Source organism: Euwallacea fornicatus, chromosome 22 (genome assembly GCF_040115645.1).
Source record: "Euwallacea fornicatus isolate EFF26 chromosome 22, ASM4011564v1, whole genome shotgun sequence".
In the NCBI taxonomy this organism is placed as follows: Eukaryota; Metazoa; Arthropoda; class Insecta; order Coleoptera; family Curculionidae; genus Euwallacea; species Euwallacea fornicatus.
The window spans coordinates 30,062-56,511 of NC_089562.1; the positions used below are offsets into that span (position 1 = coordinate 30,062).

The following is a 26,450-nucleotide window of genomic DNA, read 5'->3' on the forward strand; positions in this document are numbered from 1 at the left end:
GGCTCCAGGGTTGGACGGGATCCCGAACGAGGTCTTGAAGCTGTATCTCGGGGCTGCGCCCTAGGGTATGGCGGATTGAGCCACGCGCATCTTGACCTCGGGAGGGTTTCCCAAGGCCTGGAAAAGGGCTCGACTCGTCCTGGTGGAGAAGCCAAAGCGTGATCCGAATGCGGAGCCCGGCTACCGGCCCATCTGTCTTATTGACGGACTCGGAAAGGTGGTCGAGAAGGTGATCAAGGCCAGATTTCTGGAAGAAGCGACTGCGCGCGTTATGATATGCGAGCGGCAGTTTGGTTTTGTAAAGGGCAAGAGCACCATGAACGCCATGGGGGCGGTCATGCGGGTAGTGGAGGAGATCGGGAGGAAGAGTTACACGCACCGGGGGTTCTGCGTTATGGTGACGATAGATGTCCGGAACGCTTTTAATTCGGCGCCCTGGGACCTCATCGTCCAAGTGATGAGGAGGTCACAGGTTAGCAGGTACTTGATTGACGTAGTGCAATCGTACCTGCAAGATCGTTTTCTGGTGTTGCCTAACGGGGAGGTCCGTGAGTTGTCGTGTGGGGTTCCTCAGGGGTCCGTACTGGGTCCCGTCTTGTGGAACCTGTTCTACGACGAGCTGCTGACGGTGGGTTATCCAAAGGGCGTCACTTCGGTGGCGTACGCGGACGACCTGGTGTTAGTGGTGGAGGCAAAGAACGGGGAAATCCTGGAGACGAGAGTCAGACATACCATGGAACTGGTTTCCGACACGTTCCGTAGGAAAGGCCTGACCATGGCGACGGATAAGACGGAGATGGTGCTCCTGGCCGGACGACGCAAGCTGACAAGCATGAGTCTGATGGTGGAAGGGATCAGGTATGAAACGAGCGAGTGCGTGAAGTACCTGGGGGTGTGGTTCGGCAGGAATGCCCGCTTTGGCGAGCACGCCCGCCGGACAGCCGACAAGGTAGGGAGGATCGTCCAGAAATTGGAAGGCATCCTCCCGCGTGTTAACGGATTAAGTTTCGAGAAGAGGAGGGTGATGGTCATGGCGGCATCGTCCGCCCTGCTCTACGCGGCTCCTATTTGGCAATCGGAGCTCGCGTACCGGAAGTATAACGCCATCCTGGAGCGGGCGAATAGAAAGCTTGCGATCAGGGTGGCGTGTGCTTACAGGACGGCTCCGGGCGCAGCGGTGTTGGCTCTGGCCAAAATCCCTCCTGTGCGATTGTGAGTGGAAGAGAACAATGATTTGGGAGAGAGGGAAAGAGAGTAAGAGCGAAGCGGCAGAATGGGTTATGTCCGAGTGGGAGAAGGAATGGGCCGTCTATGACGGGTGGATGAAAGTGTTCGTCCCCAGAGTCAGGCGGTGGTTCGAATGCGAATGGGCTAAGCCCAATTACGCCCTGTCGCAGGTTTTCACCGGACACGGTGTGTTCGGAAAATACCTGCGACGAATAGGGGTTCAGCGCAGTGACCACTGCTGGTTCTGCGGGAACGAAGAGAATGGTGTGAGAGACACTCCCGAGCACACGCTGTGGGAGTGTCAGGCATGGGAGGCCGATCGCGCGGAAGTCAGACTGGAACGAAACGTGATCGGCAGTGAAATTGTAGAGTCGGAATGCAAGTGGAATGCGTTTGCAAGAATGGTAGAGAAAATCATGAATGCGAAACGTACGAGAGAGAATGAAAGACGAAGAGAGTTACAGGGAGAAGTCCTCCGCGATGCGGACCGGCCTAGGCCGGATTAGCAGGCGCAATGCCACTACCCCCCTAAAGTAATGCCTGTCGGCGTTTCCGGGGGGGAACAACGGTGAAGAGAGGTGGGTTCTTAGTGGGTAGGCGCCTCCTTTCAGGGGGTGAATCCCACATAACCCGGTCGCCAGTCCATCAGACCGGGTACCTTTAGAAGGTTTTCCCCCTCTATAAAAAAAAAAAAAAAAAAAAAGGGCGCTAATTTTGGGATTTTCCTTAATTGTCTTCATGATGCATCGCTCCTCTCGGTCATTTACTAATTTTCGACGGCCAGTTTGTTTGATAGAAAGAATTCTGTCTTCAACTTTATACCGGTGAATAATGTCTGCAACGCTACTTTTGCTCAAATTAAGCTTTTCTCCAATTTTTCTGTACGACAACTTCTTCTCATTATTAAAAATTACCAATTTCCGTAAATCGAAACTAATATTGGCTTTATTTTTTACTCTGCCCATTTTTACGGCTTAAAAATACAAATAGGCCTTGTGGATAACTTTAATGAGCAAAATTAAACACTATTTAAATATTAGACCCAACACAACATACTCTTTTCTAGATAAAACTGCGAGTTACTATGAATGTCCGAATATTTTTGTTTAGGTTGTTTTTGTTAGGTTGATAAGATATTCAACTTTTTTATATCTTGATAAGAAATTACAAATTTTGTTTTTCAATGTTAATAAATAAAAAGCAATACCAGCACATATTCCAAAGAGTCGCTTCATAATTATTTATTTTAAGATGTTTATACACAAATATAGAGTACATGAATAAGTGTCCGAATATTTTCGGGAGTCACTGTACACTAACTATTCTAAATATTTAAAAAATACAATAATAAATGGTGGTTTGCTAAAACTTGAGATAAAACCATCTTAGCAACTAAACACCTATAAACAAACTACCCGTTTAGGCCAGGGACTTTTAGTCACTGCCTAACAGAATCGACTGCCTCACAAGGCACCCGAAGAGGTATCTCCTATTTTGCTGGTGTGAGTTATTGATTCGAAGGACCAGACGCTGATGCGTCAATTGATTGTAAACGGGGTTCAAAGGTTCGGGGAAGACAAACTCCGTAGCACGAATTAAGTAATTTACTTTACACTACAGATATCACTCTAAGTTACACTACAGATTTACAACTTTATATACAGGGTGGCCCATTGAAAACGAAACATTGCAGTGTGTGATGGTGCATTATCACCTTCTGTTGCCGTTCTTGATATTCTGGTCGTCTTTCACGCAAAGCTCGATGCAAGTCCATCATTTGTTGTTGGTAACGTTCAGTATCAACTGTTTCTCCAGGTTTTAGCAGCTCATAACAAATTACGCCTTTTTGATCCCACCAAACACAGAGCATTGTTTTCCGTCCATATCGATTTGGTCTTGCTGACGATACTGATGGTTCGCCTGGAGTTACCCTTGATTTTTTACGTTTGGGATTCTCAAAGTAGATCAATTTTTCGTCACCAGTCACAATTCGATGAAGAAATGACTTTCTGTTATACCTGGTAAGCAACAATTGGCAAGTGGTTTTTCGATTTTCTTGCTGTCTTTCATTGAGTTCATGTGGAACCCATTTTCCTATCTTCTGAATTTTTCCCATAGCTTTCAAACGAATGGAAATGGCTTCTCGTGTCACGTTTAATTGGTTCCCTAATTGTTGTTGCGTTTGAGCATCGTCCTCATCTAACAAAGCTCGCAACTCGCCGTCTTCAAACTTTTTCGGTGGTTTTCCACGCTCTTCGTTATTGACGTCAAAATTGCCACTGTTGAATGTTTTAAACCACTCATAGCACCGTGATTTTCCAAGGGGATGTTCACCGTAAGCTTCAACAAGCATGCGATGTGAATCTGCAGCCGTTTTTTTCAAGTGGTAACAGAAAATCAATGCTGTCCAATGTAGGCACCAAATTCGACATACTCAAAGCTATTGCAAACTGCACTGCAGTATTGAACCTGTATTGTTATGATTTGAAAATCATTCTCAGATGTAAATAAGAGATATAGTACCCTAATAACACGATAAGGTAGTACCTATATTGACCACTAGGGATATTTGGAGGCAAATTCCGGTTTCATATTTACAGACCTGGTAAATGACTCTGTATCTAGAAAACTTTTCAATCATTGAAGCTCAATAACTTCGGCAAATGTGCTCCAAATGTTTTCAAAAATGACTCCAAGAAAGAGCTCGACGAACTCTTTAAGATGGCACACACGGCTTGATTGTATCTTGTCGAGTTTCCTAAATAAAGAGTCATTCATGTGCTCAAACACGCTTTTTTCGTGACTTATTACATTTTTGAACTTTATTAACTTCGGCAAATGAGCTCCAAATTTCTTCAAAAATGACTCAAATTCATCAGCTCGAACTGCTCTTTAATATGACTCGTACGGTTTGATTGTATCTTATTGAGTTTTCCTAATACAGGGTCATTTATAATTCTTTGGCCATTTTGTAGGAGCACGTGCACAATTTTTCCGTCGTATCATAAGAATCCGTCGTATGTGAACCCGTGTTAGAAGAGATCCTACTGCAGTCTATTGAACACCAAAATGAATTTTGAGAAGAAAATGGAATTATCCAAGTATCTCTTTCGGACCCTGTGTCAACGCTTGTAAAGTGGGTCAAGGTCGAGAAAAAACAGTTTTCTAAAATTTGACCATAGACAGCTGGAGGGACAAATCTTAGTTACATTTCTTAGCCATGGGAGTGAAATTACGATTAAAACGTACTTTCGTAGGTTCGATTACATTCTGTTGCCTCAATTTCGACATGTTTATTTTTCAAATATTATCAACAATCATATAGTGAAGGTTTCGTGTGTCTGTGGGAATCCTTCTTCTATACGATTTTGTATTTGTCACTGCAGCAAAAGATATTCTTGGCCTTCGCCTTAATAAAATCATTGTCCCCTCAAGTCCCAAAGTGATTTTACCGGTTTGAAAAGTTAAGTTGTTTTTGCTTTGGGTGGTTACATTCATAGTTCGCAGTCCGCTTGCAAAGGTATTATAAGTTCTCAAAAATAATTTGTTTTAAATCTTTTGTACCGATATTTACACAGAGGCATTACGTAAATACACAACAATTTGCAGTTAAGTATTTGATTGCTTTGCTTTGCATTAGAGCCGGCTCTGTAGGTTTCATCGTCGAATTTGCTAATTGCAATATTAAAGTTTTGCGCACGACTCGGCATAATTCCAGTTCGGCTATTGTCTAGTATACAGGGTGTTTGGTTTACCGATACACATCCGAACGAGGATGGTCGAGGTCGGTAAGATGAATGTGAACGTATTTGACCATATATACTATTATACCAAGTGTGACGCATTTCCAGATATCGCCATTTTTCCGAATTTTACCAAATTCGCTGTTTACTTCCTTGGAAGTTATAATAAAAATTGAATAGAACATTTGTTGTGACTCTCTCGGTTTTCGCATAAACTTGAATATGTACATATTTTATCGATATCAAACATGTAGTGGTATCTAAATATGAAAAAAAGTGTGATGCTTTAAAATTCCTAAAATGAATTTCTCTAATATCAAACTTGACTTTGTAAGTAAATAAAGAGAAAAATGCAAATGGATCGTTGGAGTCGTTCAAATATCTTTGAAAACTTCTTTGACCGTTGCTCTTTCGAATGATATATTGAAAGCCGCAGAGTTAACGCTCCATAAGGTATTTAATTAAGAAAGAAAAAAAATAGCAAAAAAATGCATGGGACATTACGTGCCGATATTGAAGATGGAAGATTTCTTCGCGGGATTTTATGGACGGATCAATCTAAATGTACCCGCGAAGGAATTACCAATTTTCAGAAATGAAAAGGGCTTAGAAGACGCTCCAAGCTCGGCTAAATTTCGATGAAACAACAGAAGGTAATTTTTTGCTGGTCGCTGCCTTTCTGGATATCGCTCTAGATATGTTTCCGAAGTAATTTGCACATTTCGCGCACATGCGAAGAGCAGTCAATTTCTAGCATATCTCATTTTTCGTCACTTGAAAAAGGCATTTTCAGAAGAAAATTGTGTGAAATTTGTTTATCGAAACAAATGCCTGTGTGTTATTTCCAAAGCACTCTTTGCGAAAAACAGGATTTTTGATATTTCTTTTAAACAGCAAGACCGAATCTTAACACGTGATACATCATCGTAGTCGACAAAAAAAAATCGAATCCAGAAATGTGAAAATCCTAGATGACGCCCATAAGAAAAAATAAAGTTGATGATGGTTCCGGAAAATCGAAACGTCGGATTCCAATTATGACACTGTCATGTCGTCGAGGAGAAAAAGTGACTACGAAAATGTGCCAGCCATTTTCAATTATCTTTTCAAACGAATCGAGAAAAAAATAAAAATCTTTTTTCGACATTTCGTATTTTCCCGGATATTTCCGGAAGTAATCGAAATTTTATAATTCTTCGAACGGCATCTTACAAAGCCGAAAATGCGCAACTTTCCCCTAATTTCACCGACCTCGTATCTCTTCAAATAACCGAGATCCCCCCCTGGTTGTGCTCGGTCGTAAAACGGACATCCTGTATAAAGCGTCCTCGTGTAGAGCAACAAAATTTCCCAATATCATTTTTTCCGGGTGTACACTTCTTTTTTTTCGCTTTCAGAATCGTCCAGAATGCAGCTGATGCAAATATGCCTAATTTTTACCGCTTTATTGGTGTTGAGTCACTGCAACGGAACGGAGCCGTTCAGTGCGTTTGCCACTGGAAATTGGCAATTTACGGCACGATTGTATAACGTAAGTCATTATTTCTCATAATATCTTTTATTCCGAGTGACGCAATTAAGAGGGACTGCGTTGCTCAAAGTTTCACGATGACGTCAACATTAGTTGTCACAGATTGGGGGAGGGAGGCCGCACTTCGTTGGGGCTAGCGCGCGTTAGTTGCAAACGACAAACTTTGAAGAATGTTTTATTTATTAAGAGGTTTAAGAGAGAACGTTCTAGAATGGCATATTATCATGAGAAAACCACAATTTAAGCCTTAATAAACTCGGTATTCTCTAGCAAATCGCCACTTCCTACCTTCCTAACAGGATAATAGATTTCTTTCATGAGAGAGCTGCTGTCCCAATATAAGCTCCTATAGAAATCTTCAGAGTCGTCCTCAAATTGAGTAGAAGACTCGCGTACCGTGCCCCCGACTAAATCCTCCACATGGGCGACAAACATCCTAAAGTTCCGTTCTGAATAGTCCGTGCAACGATGACAATAGGAATTTGGGTATGCGGTCCGAAATGACCCATAAATACTTGTTTTTGTCCACCTATAATTTCACAAATTTAGGAAAATTCAGGAAGCTGAACAAGGTACTATTAGGCCTTAATATCCGCCGGAAAAGTTAATTATGCATGGTAATTTTCTAGGACTGCGATATTTGATTCTGAATAAGACGTTTTATAATTCCAACATCCAATAGCATTTTGGTCTATCAAGTTGAAAAACTGAACCTCTCCGTCGGTGATAACTTGACTTGTGGCATGGGTATCAGGATCTGGAATTAACATTGTAATTATCCACATTAAGCAAAAATTTCACTTCGGTTGTTAAATTATACTTGACAAATCTGTATTTAATCGTCAAAAAAACTGAACTGTTGAAAAATCTAGAAGCGACTGAAAGGAACGTACCTCTTTCGTTACTGGAAAAGTAAAATTCATGGTAAATATCCTCGGTCAGTGAGGAATTGTGCAGTATTTTCGTGGATACTGCAAATTCTCTGTTACTGGCCAGAGGGCTGAAGTATAAGTTTCTGAATCCATCTGGTAGGGTTGGAGTGAGACTAAGGCCAAATATGCCTTCTGTTGGCGAGTGGACTGTATTCTTCTATGGTTTTTGGCTATTAACAAGCCCCGCGGGGTATTTTAGTTGTAGCACATTTATTCTTTTTCAAACCAGCTTAAGAACTAACACCGAGCTGCTAAAACGTGTCTTGATTATATATTCTAGGGTATTCCCCCTTTTCTCCAGAAGTTCTATTATTTTCCGCTCCCACCTTCCGGCGCTAGCAGCGCCGGAACCGACGTATGTCAGGTTGATGCCGGGGCGCGGGAGTTTCGAATCTAATAGAACCCCTGGGATTCTAAACATACTCCCGCCCGTTGAAAGGATGGCTTTCAACCAAAGGAAACCACGTAATTCGACTAAAATCAAACAAATAACTTAAACTAGACTTAAGATACCTACAAATTTTTAACATTTAAATTAAAGACAAAGGCGCGTAGGGCATTCTAAGAATATTTGGATAAATTGGGGAGAGGCTTCACGAATCCTCTTCGGCCTGAGAGGGGAACGGGCATAGGCGCGCCACTGCTCGTCGGATCGTCCCCTTTTTGGTGCGCAGCGTGACTACCCGTACGACGCCATCTTTGCCTGGGTGCAGTTCGGATATGATACCCAGCTGCCACTGCATGGGTGGTGAATGATCCTCTTTGATCAAAACTAAGGTGCCTTCGCGAACATTGTGTCCTTCCCGCCTCCATTTGACTCGACCCTGAAGTTCGGAGATGTATTCTTTGGACCAGCGGGTCCAGAAATTTTGCTGGATCTGTTGGATCCGCTGGTGACGGGAGAGACGTCCTTCTGGCAGATGGAGGAGGCTCGGGTCTGGAACGGCCGTAAGTGACCGCCCGATCAGAAGATGAGAGGGTGTCAGTGGCGGTAAATCGAGAGAGTCAACGGAAAGAGGAGTGAGGGGGCGGGAATTCAGGATGGCAGTTATTTGAGCCAATAGAGTGTACAATTCTTCAAAAGTTAATAAAGCATTACCCGCTACTCTTTTCAAGTGGTATTTTGCTGATTTCACACCTGCCTCCCAGAGGCCACCGAAATGGGGGGAGTAAGCTGGAATGAATTTCCAGTTGAATTGCGCTTTCGCCAAGGCGCAGGTCAAGTGAGACTCTTCGTTTTCAAGGAACTGCCCGAGTTCCCGAAGCTCCGAGTTTGCACCCACAAAGTTGGTACCATTATCGGACCTTATCACGCTAGGCATGCCCCATCGGGAGGCAAAACGCCTTAAGGACATTATGAACGACTCGGTAGTTAAATCGGACACCAATTCGAGATGGATGGCTCTGCTAGCGAAGCATATGAATATTGCCACATAGCATTTTGAGGTGCCGCACCCACGGCCCTTCCGGTCCTTTATATTGAAGGGGCCGGCGTAATCAACGCCGGTGATGGAAAAGGCAGCATTTGGGGTGACTCGATCGTAGGGCAAGTGCCCCATTAGAGGGGGCACTGACTTGGGATTTGCTTTGAAGCACGGCACGCAATTACGTACAACTTTTCTAGCAAGATTTCTACCACCTAACGCCCAGTATTTTTCGCGAATATTTGCTAAAAGCGTTTGCGGACCCGCATGAAGGAGGCGCTTGTGCTCTTCGATGAAAATCAACTGGGTGAGAGGGTGTTTAGCTGGAAGAATCTGGGGATGGCGCTTATCAAAATCAAAATCGGAGTTTTCCAATCTCCCGCCGACTCGGAGTACTCCCCTTGGGTCCATAAAGGGATTGAGGTTACTCAAAGGGCTCTTAGAAGGCATACGCTGGTTTTTGGACAGGACCTCGATTTCCCTTTGAAAACATTGAGCCTGAGTGACTCGAATCAAGTGATGCATGGCTTCGTATGTTTCCTCGATGCTAGGAAACATCGACGCACCCACGTTTTGCGCGTATCTTGTGTGATTGATAAACCGCCAGACATAAGCCATGACACGTCTCAACCTGGGAAGGGATGAAAAACGCTCAAAGGGTATAATAGCAGAGTGCTCTTGCACTGATACTGAGACGGTTTGGGGGACCTTCATCTCCAATTCGCTGGAATTGGGCCGACCTGCTTTTGAGAATTTGAGATTGGGAGAGGCTAGCCAGGATGGTCCCGTCCACCACTGAGTCGAGTCCTTTAATGCGCGGGGACTCACACCTCGCGATAGCAAATCGGCGGGATTCTCTTGAGACACCACATGGTGCCATTCCGCTGGGGACGACAGAGACTGTATCTCTGCAACTCGATGGCGGACGAAAGTCTTAAGACTCGAGGGCTCAAACCTTATCCAAGCAAGGACAATAGTGGAATCACACCAGTAAAACTTACCGGTGATTGGGAGGTTGATGGACTTGACGACTGCATTCATCAATCTTGCAGAGAGCTGAGCTGCGCAGAGCTCTAATCTTGGAATCGTGAGGGAGCTTACTGGAGCCACCCTGGATTTTGCGCAAAGCAAGCGAGAGACAAAGGCCCCTTGAATATTGATAGAACGGATATAGATTGCGGCTCCATACGCCTTTTCACTCGCGTCGGAAAATGCGTGAATTTCGAACACGGGGGAGTCGACGCTGCTGACGAATCGAGGGACTGCAATACGATTAATTTCAGGTACCTCCTGAATAAAGGTATGCCACGGAACTGATACATCTGGAGGCAACTTTTCGTCCCAGTCGATCTCTTTTCGTCACAATTGCTGAAGCAGGGTCTTTGCATTGACGGTACACGGACCCAGAATGCCGAGCGGATCAAAGATTTTAGCGATGATTGAAAGCATCGCGCGTTTAGTGTACTCCTTGACAGCGGGCTGCTCTGCCAAGTTGTAAGTTAAATTATCATCTTGGCTATTCCACGATAAGCCTAGAGTTTTCACGGTCTTGTTTGCGCTCAGATCAATGGTATGGCAAGGTAGCTCGGCATCAAAGATCGTTGATTGTTCGATGATCCGCGGATCATTCGAAATCCATTTTCGAAGCGGAAAACCAACTGAGGATAGGATTTGAGACACGTCTGCGCAAATTTGGACGGCCTTAGGGATTGAATTGGCTCCATATAGAAAATCATCGACGTAAAAGGAGGTTCGAATAGCTTCAGCAGCTTCCGGGTGCGATTCCTGAACTTCATCAGCTACCTGAAAAAGGCAGCGAATCGCAAGGAACGAACTCGAGGCTAGCCCATACGTTACTGTACTTAACTCATACCTTTCAACTGGCTGGGTTGGATCCGCTCTCCAAAGAATTCTTTGGAGCGAACGCTGCTGGGGTTCAACGAGGATCTGTCGATACATCATGGAAACATCAGCTCCTACCACATAGGGGTAAATTCTGAACCTCAGCATTGTGGAAAATAGTTCTGGCTGAATCGTTGGCCCAGTCATGTGTACATCATTAATAGAAATGCCAGTAGATGTAACCGCGGATCCATCAAAGACTACGCGGAGCTTGGTAGTCATGCTGTCCTTTTTCAGGACCCCATGATGAGGCAAATAGTAAACGTGCTTCGGAGGTTGAACTTCATCGACCACTTTGGTCATGTGACCAAAATTGAGATAGTCTTGCATGAATTTGACGTACATGTCCTTTAACGCGGGATTGCGTGCGAATTTTCTTTCCATGGCGAAAAATCGTCGTTCGGCTTGTTCAAAGGATTCTCCTAGGGAATCTAGAGACCCTTTGAACGGGATTGTAACAATGAACCGACCATTTTCATCCTTTCGGATGGTTTCCGAAAATATTTTTTCGCACGCACGCTCTTCGCTGGAAAGGGCTAGGAATTGTGGACATTCCTCAATTTCCCAAAAGTTTTTTAGAACAAGATTCAAGTTGGTGTCCCTGGGGTTGGAAATTGTAGCGAGGTTGCAAAGGGTAGAATTCCCTACTGGATTTATGGATGGAAACCTTCCGGAGATAACATAACCCAATTTTGTTTTATGCAAGTACGGATATTTTTGGAGTTCCTTGCAAAATAGGTCCCAAAACAAATCAACGCCGATAATCATATCAATTGGTTTGGGTTTCTGAAAGTTGGGATCGGCAAGTCGAATGTTTTTGGGGAGGTCAAAACCTTTCAGATCTATGGGTTCGGCTGGGATATTGCTAGTGATCCTTTCGGACACAAAGAATGTCAACCTTGACTTGAAGCTGGTGTGCTTGGACTGAATGCAAGCTTGGGTTGTTTCGGAGACATTGGACTTGCATTGATTTATACCGATGACCCGAATATTAGTGGGGGTCACGGGCAATTGTAATTTCTCACACGCGACTTTTGACAGAAAATTCGACTGCGAACCGGAATCCAATAAGGCTACGCAATCTTGGAAGGAACCTGAAGGGGATTGCACCTGGACGACCGCGGTTGGCAAGATACGAGTGATACTAGAATCAGTTCGGCAAAGATTGACGCTCACAGGGAGAGCTGTTTGGGCAGGCGCTTCAGCTCTTGGATTATCACGCTCCGCGGAGGCGATCTTGGGGAGATGAAGCAATGTGTTATGGGATTTTTTGCACTTTTTGCACTTATATGAGGATTTGCATTCATAGGAAGAATGCCCAGGACGGAAACAATTTAAACATCGATGTAACTCTTTCATTTTATCGATGCGAGCGGGGACGGGCATTTGCAAAAGCGCTGGACACACATATAGTAAGTGATGTTCTTTGCACAGGGGACACACCGAACCTTGCGCGGCAGCATGAGAAAATGTTGTCCTTTTGGACGATGGCTTGCCCGAGGATAAGCCATGAACATTTACCTGCGCGGGTTTCTCCGAGTCCGCAGCTTTGCGGGCTAGAAGTTTGCATTGCTTTTGGAGGAAATCGAGCAAGTCGTCATTCTCGGGTGGGTCGTTTGAGTCGACACGCTCCTTTTCCCACTCTGCCTTGGTTAATGAATCGAGTTTTCGAAGAACGATTTCGATAAGAAGGCTATTCCAAGTTTCGACTGGTTGACCGAGAGCCTTTAAAGCACGCAAATGACCGCTTACATTTCGATAAAGGGAGTTCAAAGCAGGATGATTACATTTTACAATTTTTGGGAAGTCTAAAATTCCCTCAACATGCTTGTGGATCATGAAAGGCTTGTCCTCGTATTGCCTTTTGAGCAAATCCCAAGCCTCCTCATAATTTTTCGCGGATATGTCTAATCCTGCAATGGCCGTCGCGGCTTCTCCGATCAAAGACATACTGAGATATCGGAACTTTTCGATCGCGTCGACGGAGTCATTCAAATGGATAACCTTTTCGAAATGGTCATGGAACATGGCCCATTTGTCATAGGACCCATCAAACTTGGGGAGCTGCAGACTCGGAACCTTGACCTTGCCTTTTGCTTCGCGAACAGAGCTATGCTCAGTGCCATGAATCGAAGGAGCGCTTTCGTTTAATGGTTTTTTGACGCATCTGTCGATGAGACAGTGCGCGGCTGCGGATGCCTTATAGAAACGGGATTCTACGGCGTCCCGTTCTTTGAATATGTTTTCTAAGTCTTCCCCATTAGCCAGCTCCTCTATGGAACTCTGAGCAATGTTAAAATCTGAAAGGGCTTCTTCGATTCTATGAATGCGTTGATCTAACTCAGCAATGTCTAGTTCGGTCAACTCGTTATTCTCTTTGGCTTCTTCAAGACTCTTAACATAGTTCCTGAAAGTCGTAATACGCGCCTTGGCAGAAGCGCGCTTGCGCACTAATTTTGCCATGCTATCTTCCATTGCGGCGATGCAATCAAATATAAAATGTAAACAAAGGCAATTGAACGAAATTCAAAAAAGGATTTCAAAATTAAAACTTGATTTTTGTTGTAAATCGATTTTTAAATATCGATTTTTGGGGTGCCGAAAATTCGATATCGACTTGAATTGGAGTATCGACGTGGGATGATGGCGTATCGATTATTTTAATTCGATACGTTGGGATCGATTATACAAAATACCCTATGAAACAAAAGACATAAACATTAATGAGGGTTATCAAAATCAATTTTTTGCGATATTAAATCGAAATGATCCTATGTCTTGGGATATGACACTTAGTGTGTCGGATTTATAGATTAGGAGGTGCAGTTCAATATTAAAACTGGCTCGAATTATTGGGGTTGAGGATAAAGGAGTATTCTTTGTTTTTCCTCTCTTTTCACGCGACCGCAGCCACACTACTCAAGTTCTAATCTATTCTTACGTTACGTCCTGTGGTTCAACTACTCCGAACAAGATTTCCTTGTTTCTCGGGATGCTCCAATCCTTGGATTCAGCAATATCGCAATACTACTGACTTGCTTGGGAGGTAGACACAACAAGATCGATGTGGATTTCGATCGGGTGGTAGAAAAAACGTGTCATCTTTTTCATCCAGTGACATCCAGCTCGATATGGACCAAATGTTGGCGAGTGGACTGTATTCTTCTATGGTTTTTGGCTATTAACAAGCCCCGCGGGGTATTTTAGTTGTAGCACATTTATTCTTTTTCAAACCAGCTTAAGAACTAACACCGAGCTGCTAAAACGTGTCTTGATTATATATTCTAGGGTATTCCCCCTTTTCTCCAGAAGTTCTATTATTTTCCGCTCCCACCTTCCGGCGCTAGCAGCGCCGGAACCGACGTATGTCAGGTTGATGCCGGGGCGCGGGAGTTTCGAATCTAATAGAACCCCTGGGATTCTAAACACCTTCAGTACCCCCGTTGGAAATTCACGTCGTCTACGTTAAAGTCTCCTGAAATTGTGACACAACTGAGGGCTATCGTAACTGTTAAGAGATGTACCTTTTGAAATGCCAATAATTTGGCACCAATTGCAATATTAAGCATTGTTTACGCATGCGCGGTTTGTTAGTGCCAGAATACACATAGTTCCAGCCTACCGGTGCTATAAAGTCCAAACGCCTTTAACACATTTATCTGTAGGTAACTATTATTAGCACTTAATGGCACTTCAGAATTTACGTGTTTACAGATGTATAGACGTCGGCGATAGTCAATTGACCCAAAATGATTCTTGCAGGTACAAACCCTACATAAAACCAGTTGAAGTTTTTGGGATTAGCGCCAGTGTAATTCCAGAAAATTAAACTGCTTCTAAAGCAGGGTTTATACGTGCACGAGACATTGGCGCCAGAGTTTTTGCACGTATAGATACCCCAATAATTCGTAGTAATAAATATATCAAAAATAGTTGAAGTGTTTGACGTTGGCGTCAATGAACCGTGCGTGTAAAACCCTGGATCATTACTTTGATACTGGCGCCAGTAAGGCATGTATAATTAAACCTTGTTTTAGACTAATGCCCCAATACCTTAACGTTATAGTGAGTCCGGGAATTTTTGTCATTGCAACGGTTTAAATCTAATTTTAATTATTTATCGATATTTTCGAGTGGAGCTTATGGGATCACCCCACCGACAAACTAAAATCCCATTATTTTCATTAAAAATAAGAAGCTATACAAACGTTCGTCTATGAAATAGAGATTTCCGCCCATTGTACGACGTTTAAGCCACAGTCGATGGCAAAACGACGTTACACGCTTTCAAGGTTTTACGAGGGATGTTCCTGTAAATATCCTCGTGAGAAGTATTTTAGTAAAAAATTACAATCAGTAAGAATTGGAAAAGTAATTAAACGTCATCTGAAGCCTCGAAGATTACACAAAAAAATTCAAGCATTTGACTTACAATTGATTTCAATGGAAACTGCAAGTCTGGCATCACTTCAAAACTGGCCTTGTATGCTGCCTCCATGAAATGAACAAATGGATCATTACGTCAGGTTCCGCAAAAAATGGGTCAAAGGTGGACATCCAGGCGGTAACAGTGGTTCGAAATGTTGCTGAACGATAGAAGATACGTTTTGCTTGCGAGACCTACAGGTACCTGAATAAATTCTCGGCAAAGTAAGAATTCAAAAAGAAAAACAGGATTTATTAGGGTCCTCCAGTAAAGAAAAGGTATATGAAACTTTCAATGAAATTTTGGATTAATAAGACATTTTTTAGTGTTTTCAACCTATTGGACCACTGGACGGTTTCTCGGGAGTCTAGACATTTTTTGTTGCCCTTTTTATGGGCCCTGCCGTGACTCAATTCTTCATTTCGTGACCCGAAATAGTTTTTCGCACCAACCGGGAGCCTCTTGCATAGGCAACCAGATATACAGACATAATTTATAGTTACGATTTTCTCGTAGATTTACGTGATTATTAGAATTAGTTTTAGAATTTTGATCGTTGGGAACTTTAGCAGGGAAATTCCATGGAAACGTTGAAATAAATACCGCGTATTGATGAGTTTTACGGATTCTACGGAAATCATTTTCCAGATGGGCTACCAGTACAGTGGTCTGGTGGTCCTAACGACGAAAACTTACCTCTTGGTGGATCTGGCAGGAAAAAACTATGCTCGAACCTCCGTCTCTTATTTTCCTCTAGGGAGGGAATAAACGATAAGCCCACAACCCAATTCGTCACCGAAACGTGCATGAGCCTCATCGCAACTTTTCCCAACTTCCACTGCTATATTTGCAACGAATGTCTGAGCGTTGATGTCCTCCTTTCTGAGCTCGTGTTTATGTATCCTTTTGTCTGTACTTAAATCGAAGATATTCAGGGAATAAGGACAAGGGTTTTGTGTCGTGTCCTCGATGCCAAATGTACCTGTATCAAGTACCCACAAACGATCGCCATAAAATTACTCTTATCACAGACTATAAGGGAAGAAAATTGATATACCTCATCAGCGTGAATCCTATACACGGTGTTTAGTCCACTCTCGCAATTTCCAGTTCGTTAGCTTCCAAGCCGGGGTAAGATATCAGAGGGGAACCGCTGAGTAGAGATAGAAGATGGACGTAGTTGAGGGTGGCCGGAATACCTACATAAGAAATAATATAATGCCAATAAACCTATTGAGCCAAAGTAGCTTCTCTCCATCTGGACACAGTCACAAATAGTTTGTCTTTCCAGACTTTAATCCCTACAGGCAAAGCGTTTTTTGGCTTTAGTTTTCCCGAAACCAGACAGTTGAATTTTGTTCTCGCGTCTGGATACTGGAAATCCAAAATGTTTCACTCAAAGTGCTTTTGCAATTTTGTTGTTTGAGCAAATATGCAGGTGGTAGCCACCATCGGCATAATTCCAATAAGTCCGGTCGGCATTGTTTTTCTATCTAAAAATTTAATTTGTGTGGACAGTTAACATTCCTTAGATTTTCCTGGTTCTTTGGCAATCTTTAAATCAATAAAGTAACTTTTACTTTTATTTATATCTCTTTTTACTGTACCATTCACCCGAGTCGGCCTTCGCCTCAAGTTCTTCGCACTCAAATTTGCACCAATTTAGGAAAGCCCGTTTGCGGATTCTGGAAGGAAAATTTCCGTCTTTTATGACATCGGTGAAAGCCAGTCTTGTGTGGTGGTCAATTAATGATTAACCCTGTAACGTTCGATAAGGTAATGAAGAGCCATTTTTGCAAACCATTAAACCAGATGAGTTAATTATGTATAACTTAGTGCAGTAAAAAAATAACATTTGCTCCTTATCGGATGGATTGCAGCGGAGTGGTCATTTTGGGTCTCACTTGAATGTTTTTTTGTTAATTAGTGGTTTTATAGGTCGCTAATTGAATTGTTTACAATTAGCTCGTGGCTTAATCAAGTTACGATAATGTACAGATATGCAGGGTGTGGCCCAAGGAATTTTTATGTTCACAGATATATAGAGTTTTCTATTTATGATTTTGACATTGAATTTTCCCGTAATGAACTGGGTGGACTGATAACGGCCTTCGCTACGACCACCTCACGTCTATCATGGCCCACTCAACGTAAAACTCACGTTGCACCTTACTCATTGTCCTCTAGTAGAGTCGAGTTAGCTCGGGTAAATATGTCCAGGTTGCTGACCAACTTGACTACCTCCCTGAGCGGTGTTCTGTGTTGGTCTTCCATCTCAGATGTCGAACAAATCAACCATTTATTTGACGATTATTATCTAACAGGACGTGTTTCACGGTCTCCTCCTCTTCCTCCTCAAGATTCAGCGAGCATTTCGGGTTCTCAGGAATCCCCATTTTGTGTAAGTAAGCCAAGAACGGGCCATGCCGTATGTAGACCGCTATGTCAAGTCGAGCTGATTGCCTACTTAACCACATAAGAGTTTGAGCTCTCTCTTTCGACAGAACCGTCAGGAACCTCTTGCCATATTCGGTTATGGAGCTGCGCTTTCACCCAGCTGTGGGGGGTATTCTTAAAGCTGGTCCGGGCCCAACGAAAGTCGAATCCTTCGCCTCTCTGGTGGACCTCAGTGCCTTCGAAACCCAAATAACCTGGTATCCACATCACAACTCGATCATGCTTACCGCAAGCATTCAAAACTTCGAATGATTCATTTCGCATATATTTGTAGCAGCTTCACACTTCTACGATTCTTCCTGAGAGGGAGTGTGTCTTTTGTCTTGTATTTCCAGTTTGTCGGTTTGCAACTTATTACATATGTTGGCTTGTCCACTTTGTAGTCCCTTCGGTTTCCCAAAAACTGACTCTCAAAGATTAAAAAGTAGTTCAAATAAACTCATACTTCCACTTCTTTTGGAGCCGGGATTACCAACAGGTCATCCACGAGCAGTGACCATGCGAGAGAAACGACAGAACTCTCCCCTGCGGACCACCTCTCTGCACGTTAAGACTCCGTCATATTTATGGAATGATGAGAATAACTTTTGGAAAAAAAATGTTTCCAAAAAATGTTTCAAGTCCAAGTTACAAGGCTAATTTGTCGTCACTTTTTGATTATCTTAAACTTTTTTCTGCCCACAACCTTCCAATGAAGTTCAACTTGAGTTTTTTAAATTTCACCCTTTATTTAATTTTTTTAATGGAATCTACACTTATTTACTCACACAAACATATAAAATTTTATTTGGGTTAGATAAGAAAAATTTTGGAAACGTTTTTTTCCCTTATTTTATTCGAACAAATTGAACTCGGTCACAAAGGCAAAATAACGATTTACTGCTTGAAAGAATTAATTGTTATTTAATGTTTAAATCTTTGCTCAAAGTGTGTTCCGCCGTTATTCCAACACAGTGGTATTCTTCAAAATGAACGATCCCACTTCAACACAAGTGTCTCGCCTGTTCACGTAACTCGATGCAGGAGAACAGATATTATTAAACAAACACGTTGTTTCTACTATGTAACTATTGTAATCGACTGTTATTAAAAATGGTTCTTAACCGAATCCTCTTTACTACCCTGAGTCTGTATTTACACGCATCTTATCAAATAGAGGGGTGATTGTAACATCAACTACTACACAATGTCCTTTGGTTCAGCTCCGGACTCAGCTAATTGCTTGGTTATTGGGCTAAAGGTCAAGTTAGTGGGGGGTACTAAGCAATTCTTCATGAGAAATATAAATAGGGTTGATTAGAAAGATGATTTATCCTAATGACGGTTAATAGGTACGTTACACCTGATTGATTGCATTACACCGACGATAAGAGCCCCCAAGTTAACTACTTTATTTGGCCGATCCTTATAAACATGACATTTTAAAAGGCCCCAAAGGAAAAAGTTACAGAGATTTAAATCAGGTAACCGAGCTGTCCGCTCTATTTCACCTTGCAAAAGATTGACATTGCCTCTTTTCTAATTAAAAATTGCAATTTCTGGAATGCCAGTCACTTCACTTTTAAAAAATACAGAAGACCTTTATATTGTTTTTGTGTTTTTATCAATTTTAATTTCTTTGGATACGAAGAAGAAAAGAATTTTTTTCGGGGCTCGCAACCCCTTCAAGAATGTTAAATGGGACGAGGGTCAAATGGATCATCAAATTAAAGAGATTTCAATTTTAATGTTTTTGAAAGTTGATGAGTTTTAAATGGGGGCCACCGTGTATATGTGTACGCCAATAAGAGTAGGTTTCATAAAACAATTCGAAAATAGCAGGTGACATTTTAAAAACTAAAGTTGTAGTTCCTACGAATGTTACGGGTTAAAAAAAAGTTCAATAAATCAAAAAGTTTAGTCTTATTAAATAAACCAGGAAATTCTTCCCATTGCAGGAAATTCTCAAGGATGAGCTCGACAAAAACTTCATATTCAGCTCTTTTTCAATCCAAGTAATCTTGGCTTTGACTGCGGCTGGTGCCAAGAATGACACTCTTTTAGAGTTCCTTTCCGCCCTCAATTTACCCACACAAGAAACGACTGAAGAAGCCCTTAAGTATGCTTTTTTTTATCATCGTGCCCTTCCTAAACTCCTTTTGTTGCAGAAATTTTGTTAAAACAAAAATCCGACGACTTCCAGTTATCCTCAGCCAATAAATTGTTCGTGAATAACGGTTTTCAAATTCTGGACAGTTTCAAAAAGCGAGCAATCGAAAATTATGACGCCGATATCGAAAATATTGACTTCGCTAAGGTATATTGTTGACTTTTCCAATAATTAATATTGTTAATTTGAGTTTTAAGAGGGTTGAAGCAGCTCAAAAAATTAACCGATGGGTGGAAGAGCGCACCAACAACAAAATCAGTAACATAGTCAATCCTAATAATATCGATGATTCTATCAGATTGTTACTGGTTAACGCTTTACATTTCAAGGGTAAGGAATAATCATTTTATGTCCATTTAAAGTACCAAAAATATTTAGGCACTTGGGAGAACAAGTTTCTCTATGTCAACAAGGGGACTTTCTATATAACCAAAACAAACACTAAAGAAGTTGATATGATGCATAAAGAAGAGTCATTTAGGTACTACGAATCTCCAACGCTTAAAGCCAAATTCTTGGAGCTGCCATACCATGGAAACAATATTGCAATGACCATCGTCCTCCCCGACGAAATCGAGGGGCTTGCAGCCCTAGAAAAAGACATATATCCCCTTCTTAAACCCCAAAACTTGGAGTATGAACATGTGTTTGTAACTCTGCCTTCTTTTCTTGTTGAGAGCAACTATGACTTGACTCTTATCTTACACAGGGTAAAAATAAGTCTCATCTTTGAAATTAGTTTTTGGAAATAGTTTTTCTTTAGTTGGGGTTGAAAAAGGTGTTCAGCGATAGTGCGGACCTTAGTGGGATTTCTAGCGAACCTTTGACGGTGTCTCAAGTGATCCAGAAGGCCTTTATCAATGTAACCAAGTCTGGAACTGAAGCTGCAGCTGCAACTATCGGTAAGTGATTTTTTTGGGATTCTTCATGTTTTTGCTGCTTTCAGTTATTAACTTTTGCACTCTAAATTTAGAGCCTGAAATTTTGCGAAAATGTTAAGTACTTTATGATCAGTGTTTCTTCGGTTAGTGTGACAAAAGTTACTGCACTAGGCACGTTTATTTCCGATAAGTAGCACAGTTCACACAGTATCGTTGGGAATAGAAAAGAATCATTCTCTTCTCAGTTTTAGTTGTTGTATTGAGAAAATCAGCCATAATCGGAACGAGGCCCATATTTCGAGCCGACCATCGGTTTCTGTTTTTTGTTATTTGCGATAATGTAATTTTGTTTACTGGGAAAATTAATTAAAACATTCACAATTAATATTTGTATCCGGTTAGTTGCTGTTGAAAACTTTAGTCTTTAAGATGAAACATTACTGGCACAAACATAGTCAATTGTATAAGAAACTAACCGGGAATGTAAACAAAGTTCTAGGCAACCCAACATACACAGCGATCTCTGTGAATGTAGCTCACTGTTATGTCGGCTGTTGGTTAGGTTTCTCTCGGAGAGGTCAATCATCATTTCTTGTACTGCATTCATTGAAGAGTCCTTGTTAACAATTAACTAACAATACTCTAGATATCCTCAACCAAACAATGCTTATTACATAGTACACTCAGATTTATGAATAAATATAGATTTTTATGCATTATACACAGATATACAAAATCATATTTCCTTCATCTATATTAAGAATTGAGTGAAATCCACCTTTAATACGTCGCCCAAACCCGAGACATGTTATTTCTTTGCTTAAATATCTCAATATCTGTTCTCAAATATTGAAGATCAACTGAGCTATCACATTTAAGATTTTGTGCTGCACAAGCGGCAATACGATCAAAACAATTTAATGCGAGTGGTAGGAGGTGAAAATATGGATGTTAACCGTAGTAACTAAGCAAAGCACACACAGGTGGCGCAACCGATAAGTCTATCTGATGAAGCTGCAAAGAAAACCACATTTATGCTTGTTTCAGTGCAGATCTCAAAGTCCTATTAAAAGACTAAAACTGCAGTATAGGGGAGGGAAATCGCCTTTCATAGAGCATTTTAAAAGTAGAAGATCGAACTTTGTTCGTCACGTAACAACTTACCGATAATATCAGTACCAACACCAACCAACACTCACTGCTGAAAACCATTCATATTAGCTTCTAGTGCAAATAATTTTCGGCTACCGGTGTTGACTGGTGCCATGCACTGTGAATTTTCTAATGTTGCAAGTTGCTAGTTTTTGCTTGTTCTTGTTCAAGCATTGGTCCCACCTTGAAATTTAAATACAAAGCCTGCACGTACACATGCATATGACTTTCCCCTACTCTCTTTACTAGCCCAATCCGTATCTGCATATCCTACTAAAGGATTTTTGTTTTTATAATACCACAATGTGATTACATTGGTACCTTCAAGTAACTTGAATTAAAATTGAACGTCGAATTCAAATTTAAATAAATATTAAAAATAAACAACGAGTATCGACTTCCGGTACAACCGGAAGTATGACGTCATTGAAAATGTTTTAGATGAGGTCGTCACAAGGCTCTTAATCTTAACCAAACCACTAAATTTTCATTACTTTGCTGTTCGTAGTTTTCCTAAAACGTCTAATGACGGTTCCCGGGGGAACACTCTGTACAATGCATACGATAAAGACCATATTTTGATCAAATTTTACGGTGGTGGTTCTCCGGTCATCTGAACGTACCTGGGAGTTCTAACTAACTGCGCATTTTACTTACAAATTGTTTGTTCAACTCATACGATTCCATTTTCTTTGTCCTCATCACCTGCAGGACGTTTCGTTGCAGACCACGGATTTCTCTGTTATGTTAGATTTAACAACGTCATACTACTTATAGGGCGAATCGTTTATAGGGTAGGTGTGTGCTTTACCTACGCATGCGTCTCTATTCCCACGTTTCTTCCGGATGCTTTTGTAGCACCGGTCAGGGAGTACTGGTACCGATCCACGTTAACTCACACTTTGCGTTTCTTCCAATATTTACAGAATATAGAATATCAGACGCGGGAATTCTAAAGCGTTTCATAGCCGATCGTCCGATTAAGTTTTACGTGAGTGTCCATGGAATTGTTCTTTTCGCAGGACGAATTCTCGGAATTTAACCACAGGAACATGCAAAATAAAGGTTATTTTAACTTATCTGCGATCGAAGTTAAAATCATCGCGGAATAAGTAGTTTGTTTTGGGTGTTTGGTGCAGCCTCTGCATTTACGGGCTTTAGTAGAAGTTCGAGTAGTTCTTAGAGGGTCAAGGAGGGTTGAAATTATGTTAATTTTTTTAGTCTATTTCAAATCGGAATATCTGCCACCTCCAGCTGAGTTTAGCTTCATAGTCAATCGTTGGTTCATGTATGCCATTAAGACGGATAATGTCGTTTCATTAGCTGGACGAATTGATACATTTTAAGCGCGATTTATATTATGTGTAGAGACCCGTTTGGTTTTTAACTCTTATTCTATTTGCGCACCTATATGAGTATATGGCATAGAATAACGTGACATCAAGGAACATAGAAGAACTCATTTTTAAGGTGGTTTCCGAAAAATAATACGACCGTATCTTCGACGAACACCGCTTTATTTCATCAGGGTCGGGAATTGAATGTCTCACCATACCAAAAAATGCATCGAAATCATCCCCCGAGTGCGTCTGCTTATTCTCCAAGGAATTTACATAAAACGTTCCACCTTCTTCCCACGCTTGCAACCCTCTATCATTTCTTTCACACTTGAGTTAATGCGAACTGATAAGTAAATCTGCCATCGTTTTCTCGTCTTTATGTTGAAGGCAAATGACGAACAGGTGCCCTTGTCCTACACGATCAATGATTTATTCTAATGAGTGCAAGTGTGTGTCAATTCCTAAAGTACAAAAGAACAATAATTGCTATTGGTAGGTGATAGTTATAACACGATTGTTTTTTTTTAATACATCAAGTCCTCATTTTATATTTGATTGTGCATGATATGTTTATTTCAGTCCCGCTAGAAACCTCGGGCAGTGTTTGGCTTACACCTGCTAAAGAATTCTTAGTGGATCATCCCTTCATTTACTACATCAAATTTCAGGATGTTTTGCTGTTTTCTGGAAGGATTTCGCAATTTTAACTGTGCCATAATGTGTTACTAATTCATTAAATAAATATGTTTAATGAATATGTGTTTTTTTTTCAATCATTTTTTACCCACATTTGTGCTTAACGCTGATGGGAAATTACATGTTACCAGATCTAACCTGAACTAACCCGGCTCGAACGTTTATTGCAGTGTTAATGAATTTTTTTAGTAACAAATTCCTCGTCCTTTGTACTTTTGCTAAGAACTAAATTGCGAGCTATTCAAGTCATAAATGTGCATCGGAAGTAGTTTTTGGGTACCGGAATTCCCCACCATTACCTTTGGCGGTGGTCGTAATTGGGGTTGCCGTCACATTTCGTTCAGGATGAAGGCAATATTCGGTTCACGGGATAATCTGCCAATTGGCCGTCAGGCCTGGCGAAATGGACATTCTTCAGCTGAAATACGCTCCGAGTAAGAGTGCGCCTATGTCTACTGACCATCAGCTTCCAGTATTTAAGGGCTGGGAGAAGCTGGGAATCTCCAACCTCCAAAGAAAGAACCCCTGCAGATCGCTCAACAATATATGTGTATTGATTTTATTGAATTTCAGTAGGGAACAGAATTGTTCTTAGTACATTTTGTAGTGTTATTTGGAAATAACTAACATTTCATTTTTAATTGGAAAATTAATTCAGTTTGAACCCTGCGTACTCTAAATAAAACATAGTTTGAAATTATTTTTCAATTTACTGAAAATTATCGGAAGTTCTGAATGTGTGGCAATATCTTGCAGCTGTGACTTTATACGAACAGAGTGAAGTGCAATCAAAAGTATTACCAATGAGCTATAGATAAGTCTCTACTACAAAAAATACACGTATTAGACAAGGACGACCATATCATCCGTTGATATGAAATATGACGCCATCTAAAAAGCAAATTTGCAAGTGCTTGATATACCTGGCGTCATTCAATAAACAAAAAACACATAACCTCATTTTTTGTTATCAAATATCTAATTCCTTAATACCGTTTTTCTGTTTACTTAATAACTAATTCCAATAAATGAAACCATGAAATGTGAAATAGCTATAATTGGAAGCGCGCACACACAACTTCTCTGAACCTCACGCTAAGCTCAAAATGTAGTTTAGAAATTTTCAAAATTTTGACGTTTCTTCAATATTCGTACTCATAAGGCTGTTATCAGTGTTTGTAGTTCAAACTTTTTTTGTCGTTGATGAGTACTATCAATTCTTAGAGGTGGCCCATAGGCTTGTATTTGGGTATGGGCACTTGACATGGGAATGGCATCAAAGGATTCATAGTTACGGATATCCCCTTCTCTTCGCTTTGTTATATAAGGTGGTGTACATATTTGGGTTAGACAGTCATGAAATTGTGGTAAATAAGATTTTTTTGCAGTCAAAAGTGTTGTGTGTGTTAAATATTTATGATACAGCAATTTTATAAATATATGTGAGCTTTTATGAAGAAAGTGATATGAGGATGTTTATTGATTTGCCTAATGTGAGTGTGAAAATACATGTTGTCTCATAAAGATAGTGCTATAACCTGGCCTTAGGTATAAGGACAATGTTACGAACACTTGTTAGTGTCTTATCACATTTTAGAAATGGACTAAGCTTGTAATAGTTAAATAGATTATCGGTGATAAAAGATGAAGAGGGCCTGTTTATAATCTTGCCAAAAACATATGGAAGTGTGAAGGGAGTGATTCAGGGATGCGAGCGTGGGAAGAATGTGGAGGTCTGGGTGCCAGTTCTGGTGAAAAAGAACAGGCGCACCTAGGGTGACTCGGATACATTGTGTGGGGGGGCATTTGACCCCCGATAATAGGGAAGTAAAGAAGTACCGCTAAGACTTGTGTTTTATTCCACCCTTCTTCATTACCCTTAAAAACAATTTTCTGACATATATATTTTTAAAATAGCCCAAACCCTATTTAGTGCTTACTCAAATCTCTGCTTCTACAGATGGTCAGGCACTAAAAGATGGGCCATATTCTCTATATGCAGCTCTTGGTTTTGGTTCTATATATACTCCAAAGCCTTAATTAATTCTGTAATGTACCCTTAGGCTACGCCTATGGATTTCCACTGCCTTAGTGGTATGTCCAGGATGGCCATATGTCGGGAACCCATTATCTTCAATAAGGGTTACCCTTCATAAAAACTTTCACTCCTCTTCCTCGTCAAGACAAAAGACTAAAGTATCCTCATTTTTGCCAAAATCAGACTACAGCTGCAACACCCTTGTAAATTATCCTTTCTTACCATTGTCTTGACTTTACGAGTTAAGAATTTGGAAAGTTACCATCTGTGGGTTATGTTGCCTATTGCCTAAAACCGGAGCACGCCTATGGGTACTGACCCCCATTTTTAGTACTTAAGATACCCCGAACCTGGTACTACTCTCTATTCTATTCTATTTTTCTAATAATAACGATACGACTGATATAGCTCGACGCTCCCGGAATCTTGTAAAATCCTGCATCCTTAACTTTTGACTCTCTCCATTTAAATGCCACTTAAAGCCTAAGATCTTTAGTTTTGTAACGATTCAGTGTTGTGTGTGTCATAACGAGTGGAATAAAATCTACTAAA

At 41.2% G+C, this 26,450-nt stretch overlaps 1 protein-coding gene and 1 long non-coding RNA gene across 2 annotated transcripts; both read left to right on the forward strand.

Moving 5' to 3' along the window:
• Positions 1-19,797: 19,797 nt before the first annotated feature.
• On the forward strand, positions 19,798-23,228 carry LOC136346173 (antitrypsin-like; the record flags this gene model as incomplete). Its single annotated transcript, XM_066295108.1, has 5 exons — positions 19,798-19,938; positions 19,989-20,121; positions 20,170-20,501; positions 20,555-20,693; positions 23,046-23,228. Coding segments are annotated over 5 exons (870 nt in total), but the record flags the coding sequence as incomplete, so codon positions are not given.
• A 1,578-nt stretch (positions 23,229-24,806) lies between these two features.
• Positions 24,807-25,705, forward strand: LOC136346174 (uncharacterized). The gene is made up of 2 exons (XR_010733264.1): positions 24,807-25,188; positions 25,249-25,705. It is a non-coding gene; the product is annotated as an uncharacterized lncRNA (long non-coding RNA).
• Positions 25,706-26,450: the final 745 nt, after the last annotated feature.